The sequence below is a fragment of the Anguilla anguilla genome, chromosome 8, assembly GCF_013347855.1.
Source record: "Anguilla anguilla isolate fAngAng1 chromosome 8, fAngAng1.pri, whole genome shotgun sequence".
In the NCBI taxonomy this organism is placed as follows: Eukaryota; Metazoa; Chordata; class Actinopteri; order Anguilliformes; family Anguillidae; genus Anguilla; species Anguilla anguilla.
In genome coordinates, this window is record NC_049208.1 from 51,832,942 (window position 1) to 51,841,804 (window position 8,863).

An 8,863-nucleotide genomic window follows, 5' to 3' on the forward strand; every position below is an offset into this window, starting at 1 on the left:
CTTGGCAAGAGTGGGTTTTTAAATGCTTTTTCTAAATTTTAAATCAGTGTTCTGGAACTCCATTGCTTATAGTTCCCAGTAGTGTTTATAACATCAGAATTAGGATGTTATGTTTAGAACATTTTAATCACGTATTTGTGATCTTACACCTTAGAGGGACCACTGACCAATAGCATCACCCCGAGCGACAGGGTCGGGGTCACATGGTCACATCTTCACGGTTGATTGGGCTCCTGGTATCTTCCTTATTCAGCTGCCTCGGTGGCATCAGTAGCAGAGTTGAAAATATTCTGTTGTATGGTGTGTCACATTTTGGAGCATGCCTGTGCTAGCTTTGTGCCTTTCCAAACTGAAATGATCTGAAATACACCAACGGCATGTAGTGATGGGTCTATATTTGCAATTAGAAGAGAAAATTGGTAGGAAGAAAGCTTGGTTTCCTGGCTGAAATCCCACACTGGGATGTTGTTGGAACAACATTTCTCCATATGGCTATGTGGTCATCAATCTACAATTTTTTAGCCACATATTCCTATCAGCACCTAGAACATATCTAAAAGAGAGAAGAATTCTCTGTAGATCTTCCCAGTTTCATTGAAGGTTACATAAACGAATAAAACCTGGACAAGTTTGATTCGAGAACGCACCAGGAGAAAGCTTCACCAATCGCCATTCAGTATCACATATGGATGGACAAACTTCAAGGTGTGTGAAACCCAGTCAAAGTGTTCCAGAGAGTTCCATCCCTGCCAGAGCTGTGACACAAGAGCAAATCTGTGTAGATTGTAAAATGGACGCAAAAAAAAGAAAAAAATTTAAAAAGATGAAAGGTGAAGAAGAATGCATTCCTTTATGGTTGTACTGAAAGCAAGCCAGAAAGGACGGTATGGTGATACACTGTATCGCAGTAATCATATCTCACAATCTTTACAACTCTAATAATGATTGTGGGCACAGGTGGCCTATTACCCTGGAAACATGATAGTGCAAGAGTACCAAACAGCCCTTGCACTAAGACTGAGGAGTGGGTTTTTCTGGAACCCCTGAGCCAAGGCCAAAACATTACCTAATATGTAGATGTTTTTTTTAGTAATGATCGCGGAAAGTTTCCTTTCTGAAAAAAATGTGAGGAGTGTTGTTTGTTTTTGTTTCTCTTTGCCCCTATGCTACCAGCCATCAGTGGAGACCGATGTCTGCCCATTCTCAAAGGCCTGCTTATGTTCCCGCCTGTCTCATGGACACACTCAACCCTATGGAATGAGCGAGAAGAAAGGGTTTCAGTGCCAGGTGTGCACACGTCTCAATCGGTAATCGTTTCGCCACTTTGCCTATACATTCCGAGGCAAAGCGATGACTAATTTGCATTACATTATGTTTATTTGGCAGACGCTTTTATCCAGAACGACGTACAGAAGTGCGCATCAAGGTCATTGGAATTCCAAATCGCGGGTTCGATAAGGTACAATACTCATGTCGTACAGCTATTCATAGACAAAAACACAGTTCGGTTCGCACAGTTCACACATTATTCTGACCTAAATTATGCTAAGTCAAACTTAGGGGAAGTGCAAGCTACAATATTAGGATGACTGCAAATACAAATATACTAATAATACTAGCAATCTGGGGTTGGTACAGTGTAGGCACCACCACAGCAGTAATCCCGTGTCCTGCACATTACAGTCCTTTCTAATGTTCCCTTATTTCCCGTAAGATGATACTAACGGGCCAAGAGGAACCCCACGTTGCCTACACCCCCCACCCTTGACCTGCTAAAGCTCAGAAGGTGAAGAGACCATCAAGTAATCAGGGACGTATGCCCAATACGGGCTGAGCTACAAAGTTGTTATTTACTTAAAGGCTCGGTCCAATCAGAGTGTTTAGCCGAGCAGCAGCTAGCGAAGTCGTTGGATTAATTTATTCTGTGATGATTGACAGCCGAATTAAGTACCGGTCACACAAACATGATGCATAAACAGGACGCACGGCAGTAAAAAATGTTTACAGGAACTAAAAAAAGATACAAATGGCATCAATGCAATTCAGCAATCACAATGTCACCGTGCAAAAATTCTTATGTGAATATGTTACGCATAGCTGCGGAAGAATTTCTGACATTTGTCCCAAGTTCACAGGCCTTAGGGGCTCAGGGGGGGGGCGAGGGCATCTGAATTTCCTTTTAAAGTGTTGGTTCCAAGCCTGGATGGGGGCCAAGTTTAAGAAATGTTTTGTTGCAATGAATCATCTGGCGTTTACCTCACTGCAGTAGCGTCGCTCTCTCTCTCTCTCTCTCTCTCTCTCTGAGGATATGAAGCACCTTGGTTTCAAAGTTCAAAGCGATTAACGCATTCCTCCGGACTGTGACATTCCTGAGGAATTTTTCCGTATCGCCGTGTTGTTTGTGTCGCCGCGTCCGTCCCGCATTCCTTTGTCCGGTAATGCAAGGCCGAAAAGGAAATGGATAAAAATGGGGGCATTTTTTTTTTTTGCCCTCTGATGGCCGAGTAACTCCATTCTTCCTCGCGCTGTCTGCCCCGCGTCATGACTGTGACACAGTCCACACCGCCAGTGTGCCCCACTGGACAAATATTTGTTCGAGTCAACTCAGAAGACATTTCCAGGAGTCAAGGGTTCCTGAAATTCCATTGTTTTCGGCGGACAATGACATCACTGCGGCATTTCCTCGCCAGCGCGTGCTCTCCGTGTTCCAAAACATTTTTGTTCCTGTAATCAAATGCCGTTGTTTTTATTCCATCGACTAAGTACAAAAAAAAGCTTAAGGGCAGGGGCCAGCGTCTGATGTTCTGGATAATGCTATTGTGTCATTGTGTCAGCAGTAATACGACATACAGTGGGGATTTTATTTTTAACGGATGGAAAGAACTTAAGAGAAGATTGCAAAACGCACTGATTAATCAGGACTGAATGTGACTGTCAACTGAGTCAACATCAGTCCCAGTGGCTTACAAAATAAAGAATGCTAATTGCACTACAACATCACATTTGCTGTTATTAACTGCGTAACTTTCTAACATCATCTGTAATATTATCTGCAGATGAGGACGGGTTGAATGTTGCATATTAACGAGGTTAGTAATATTGTGAATAATGAACAGCCGACAAGATGCAGGTGGTGTATTTTACAGTGCACTGGATGCATAGTGTGTTAATTAATGTAGAAAACACCGGGGCATGTGATCCATGAGGACTTTGCATAATTTTGCAGAGGCCCACTCTAATATCACCACTCAGCGCTGACGCTGGACTCCGTTTGCATCGGTTAACCGAAATGCTGGCCTTCTCAGCGGGGAGCGGAACGCGGGATTGGCTCAGCGGAACCCCTGCCCTCCGGACGGCGACGGTCCCAAAACTCAAAGCGCCGTCCGAGGAGGCGCTGTGCATTTATGACGGGCCCCACCGGTGCTGGACTGTCCGTGAAGATGCGGACTCACGGATGTGGGCTCCTCTTGCCTTGCCCAGACCACAGTGAGGTCACCGGGGGTGTAAAGGCGCCGGCTGGGGGCGGATGCCTAGGGAGGATTCACCAGGCGTTATCAGAGCGTGGGCGCGCTTGTGCCCTCCTCTCCCTGTGTGACGGCGTCGCCTGCCGGATACTCCTGCCGCCTGTGACATCACTGTCCTCTGGGCCCGAGCCACGGCGCAGGCAAAATTAGGGAATGATCCACTATGTCTCTTCATTGTCCATGATGACATTTCACTCCCACCTACTCTTTCCCCCCCCCCCATCGATAAGTCTTGAAAAGAAGCAGACCTTTCCGAATCTTGGTTTTAGTTCCTGTATTTGTCAGGTGGCAGAAATAGAGACAATACAATCAAACTTCTCCCCCTGTTCTTTACTGTGTCCCACTGACTGTTTCCTTTTTTTTCTTTTTTTTTTTGGAGGGGGTGGCGGGGGGTGACAGACTAGGCTCTCTGGAATGCCTGAAGGAAACAAAGTCTCTGCTTGAATAGTAGAGTGCTGACGCGGCTGGAGGAGGGGGCGTGGCCTTCGGTGATGTCACAGAGAGGAGCGGTATAAGTAGCAGGCTGGCAGCTGAGGTCTGGACCAACACCTGTCAGCTCAGCCGCTAGCCGGAGCCGCTGTCTCTCTGCACCTGTGCACTCTGGGATATTACCACGCTGGAGACACCTGTAATGGATCTGGCACTGCACACGCTCCTGGCCCTGTGCGTCACGCTCTGCGTGCTTCTACCCGAAGGTGAGTCCCGACTGGATCTCTGAACGCGGTGTACACAGCTGTACACACTTCATTTTGTTAATGTGAATGCACGTCTGTCTGTTGCACTAGTTTTCATTCATATATGTTCTTAAAAATATGCATATTATATGCATATATTACGCATATTTACCGATTCTTTTGACATTGTCAAAGGAAGTTTTTTTAAAGTCATGGGAGGTATCGGCAGTCACGTTGAGGCGTGTAGCTATGAACGAACCTTCATGGGAGGCTAGCGGGCTGGGTCCCGTGGACCAGTCCCGATGTGGACACACAGCCGCACAGCCGTGGGAAGGAACCCTTGTGGGTCTGTTTCCTCGGCTTTTTAGTGCCGCAAACTGCACATGTAAACCGGCGTTTCCCAACCTGTGTGCCGCGGCACTCTGGTGTGCCGTCAGGCGAGGTCAGGCGTGCCGTGTGAAAAATCCTTTAAAAAAAATTTTAATGTTCAAATGAATTTAAAAAACTTAAATGAACAAATCCCATTCACAAAAGCCAAAGTAAATGTCATTAAAATGCATATCGTTTAATTAAAACCCCAAAAGAACGTGTGCGTGCGTGCATGCGTCCGTGTGTGGAGGGGGGCTGCAGGGTGTTTATTTTTTTATGTTTCTGAGAGTGGTGTTGCCATGAGATTCTGTAAATTTGGAAAGTGCGCCGCGAAGGAAAAAGGGTTGGGAAACGCCGATGTAAACACACAGGGTGGGAAAAGGGCTGCGGGGGAGGGAGGGAGGGAGAGAGATCGATAGACGCCACATTTGTGCTGTCACTTCTCGCCAAGCTGAGAGGCTTCTCTGTATGTGACGCTCAGTTTACAGCACAGGGGATTACTCACCTGTCTGACAGCTGAGGTGAGACACAATCACTCCGCAGGAATTCAGCGCACATTCTTGTCTCAGGCATTGGCCTCTCTATCTCTGTCTCTCTCTCTCCCCTCCCTCTCTCTCTCTCCCTCTCTCTCTATCTCTCTCTCTCACTGGGTGAGACAGGCCCGGAATATTCTTGGTAATCTCTGTGCATCAGTGCTTCAGGCACATTTCCCCTGATGCGTCGCTGGCCGCCAGCAGTCGTGCGGTGTGTTCCCCGCGCTCGACGCACGCCCCTCGGCGAGCGCTGATGAGGTCCGCGATTGCAGAACCGCTTACGATGCGTGAACAGCAGCCGAGGGGGAGATCCCAGACGGTCCTGCCTGCCAGCTTTCGCCACTGTAATCCCATTACGTTACAGGCGTTTAGCGGACGCTCATGCCCAGTACGACTTTTTACTCAACTTTTTACATAGTAGCATTTACATTATACAGCTGGACATATACTGAGGCAATGCAGGTTAAGTGCCTTTGCTCAAGGCCACATCGGCAGTGTGCCCTACCCAGGAATCGAACCCATGACCTTCCGGTTACAACGCCAGTTCCTTACCCGCTATGCTACACCGCTGTCCGATCTCTGCGGTCGCTTTGTTGAATCTGGTGCATTTCGGTTCACCGTCCTCATTTTTGCCCTGTTTTTTTTTTTTGTTGCCAGGATCGGGGCTGCCCGCGTCGCGGAACTCCGACCAGGGCCCCCCCCGGCCCTCCTCCCCGCCCCCCCCCCCCGCGGGTACGGACCAAGCGCTGCTCCTGCAGCAACTGGCTGGACAGGGAGTGCATCTACTTCTGCCACCTCGACATCATATGGGTCAACACGCCAAGGTGAGCCTACTGCGGTGCGGGACACAGCTTTATGCAGGGGTTTGGGGCACAGGATTCACAAGGAGAAATTGTGGCATCTCCCTGTAGATCAGAACTGAACCGCACTGTAAATGTTTAATAAACGCTGAACATTACTGTGTACAAATCATATTCAATGGCTTGTAGAAAACATATAAATCCTCTGTTGCCTGTCTATAAGCTTGTATTGCGTTATTGCTGTTTACAGTTTGTTTAGTTGATTAATTTATTGGTTTAATGCTGGTTTAACTGGCTGATTAACTGAGTATTTTAGTACTCTTTCAAGCCCCTTGCTGAAGAGTAATTTGTATTTGTCCTAATATTGTAGCTTGTTCTTCTGCCTACTTGGCTTGGCAGAGGTTAGGTCAGAATAGTGTTCACTGTGTGAACTAAACTGTGTTCTTGGCTAGAAATAGCTGTACGAAATAAGTATCGTACCTTATTGAACCTGTGTTTTGTAGCTGTCCGTGACCATGCACTGTTGTATGTTGCTTTGGATAAAAGCGTCTGCCAAATAAATGTAATGTAAGATTGCAACCCCACCTCGGACTCAAACTGGCAAGCCCTGCTGCTCAAACACTGTGCCACACAGCCCCCACCTCCATGCTGCGCAGATCGCTATCAGGTGGTGTGGTGTTATGTTGTCCTCAGGCTTGTTTTCCCCAGTGATCTGATCTCCCCCCCCCCCCCGTTCTCCTGACAGTAAGACCGTCCCGTACGGGCTGGGCAGCCCCCTGTCCCGCCGCCGACGCTCCACGGACCGATGTGCGTGCTCCAGCCCCGCGGACCGCACCTGCACAGGCTTCTGCCACCACAGGTGAGCCCCCCCTGCTGGTCTGGCTGACCTCCCCGACGCCATCTTACCGCTTTACCCTTTTAGTCAGTACTACTGCTCAGTCAGAATTGTCACTCACAGATTGTCAGTGAGCCTGTGTCAGTGCTCACAGACAGAATCATTACTCACAGACTGTCAGTGAGCTTGTGTCAGTGCTCACAGACAGAATAATTACTCACAGATTATCAGTGAGCCTGTGTCAGTGCTCACAGACAGAATCATTACTGCACAGACTGTCAGTGAGCCCGTGTCAGTGCTCACAGACAGAATCATTACTGCACAGACTGTCAGTGAGCCTGTGTCAGTGCTCACAGACTGAATCATTACTGCACAGACTATCAGTGAGCCTGTGTCAGTGCTCACAGACAGAATCATTACTCTCAGACTGTATGTGAGCCTGTGTCAGTGCTCACAGACAGAATCATTACTCACAGACTGTCAGTGAGCTTGTGTCAGTGCTCACAGACTGAATCATTACTCTCAGACTGTATGTAAGTTCATAGACAGGTGAACGGGGAACTGTTTTCTCTTCTTTTCTCTCTCTTTCCACCTTCTGATGAGAGAGGAATGGCTGTGGGATTCTAAATCAGGACGGTATTTTAATCAAATGTTTTGGCCATGAGGTGTTCGCTGAACAGCCCGAGGGCCCTGGGAAGTCCCAGCCCTGAACCTGCTCTGGTAATCCTGGGCAGCGACTTAAATTCCTCAAACGAATTCTGTTGTGATGAGCTGCACTTCTGCCAGCTCTGCCTGTGAACCACCCAGCCTGGGAAACAGCCTGTTTACCTACACTGGTCGCCCTGGAAACAGTACCGTGCTTGCCTCACTCTGAGACAACTGCAGCACCTGCGGATATCGAAAGGCTTCGACGAGGGGGTCCGCCAAATTGGCCGTAAACCCCCCCCCCCCACCCCGAACGACAGCCAGTTCCACTCACCTTCATTTAAAATGCAGACGTACACTTGTGGGAGGTCTGTGGAGGAGGTGCTAGGGGAGAGACTAGGGAGGGGGTGGTGTGGGGACCCTGCTTGGTCTCTCCCTGCATTTCAGCTCCTTCCAAAGAGCGGCAGCAGCCTCACACCTCACACACACACACACACACACACACACGCCTCTGACCTCTCCGTGTTCGTGCGCTTTGTTTCACAGCTCTGAGAATCCCCAACTGGCGCGGGTCGACCCGTCCACGCGGTCCAGTCGCCACACGGACAGAACCAATGCTAAACTGCTGACCTCTCTCAGGTAAGAGCAGGAGACAGGTTAGAAGCCGTGTGCGTGTGCGTGCGCGCATGTGTGGTGGGTGTGTGCGGGCATGTGTGAGCACGTGCGCGTGAACGTGAGACGTGTGAGCCTGTGCGTGTGTGTGTGTGTGTGTGTAAGAGTGTGTGCGTGCATACGAAAGCGTGTGTGTGTGTGTGTGTGTGTGTGTGTGTGAGAGAGAGTGTGTGTATGCATATGGAAGTGTGTGTGTGTGTGCGTGTGTGTGTGTGTGCGTGTGTGTGTACATGTGAGAGTGTGTGTGCGTGCATATGCAAGCGTGTGTGTGTGTGTGTGTGTGTGCACGGAGGTCTAACGGAGGTTGTGCTGTTTTCCTCAGGGAGGCGGTCCAGGCCAATATGCAGGCCCTGGAGCGGGCTGTGGCCCCCAAGAGAAAACGTTCCGGGGCCCCTGGCCGGTAACCAGCTCAGAGAGAGAGGAGGCAGAGCCGAAAAAGAGCGGGCATCCGATCAAAAACGTCCCGGGGAAGGAGGAGGAGGAGGTCGCCGGGCAGAGGTCGAGAGAAGTGCCTCCCTCTGGAAGGAGGAGGGGGCATCCTCATCAAATGGGACAGGCGGCAGACTGGAGGACAGACTGGCCTGTCCCAAACTGGAATTTTTTTTAACGGAGGAACTGGGGTGTCATGAATGGGGGGGGGGGGGGCATCCCCCATTACAGACTGCACTGCCAGTTCCCACGAATCTGGACCTGGCATAGACGTGCATAAAGGTGACAGGTGAAGACATTCCCCCTCACAGCTACTTTGACGTCAAGTTAAAAATAGCAGAGGAGGAAATGCAGACAAGCTGCATTGCTGGGGATTTGAGGC

The 8,863-nt window shown here is 49.3% G+C and overlaps 1 protein-coding gene across 1 annotated transcript; it reads left to right on the top strand.

Annotated features, from left to right (window-relative positions):
• Positions 1-830: 830 nt before the first annotated feature.
• Positions 831-8,859, top strand: LOC118234306 (endothelin-2-like). Its single transcript, XM_035430750.1, is given in 7 exon segments — positions 831-1,459; positions 3,904-4,219; positions 5,758-5,820; positions 5,822-5,924; positions 6,646-6,759; positions 7,927-8,019; positions 8,375-8,859. Coding segments are annotated over 6 exon segments (519 nt in total). The 5' UTR covers positions 831-1,459; positions 3,904-4,155; the 3' UTR covers positions 8,457-8,859.
• Positions 8,860-8,863: the final 4 nt, after the last annotated feature.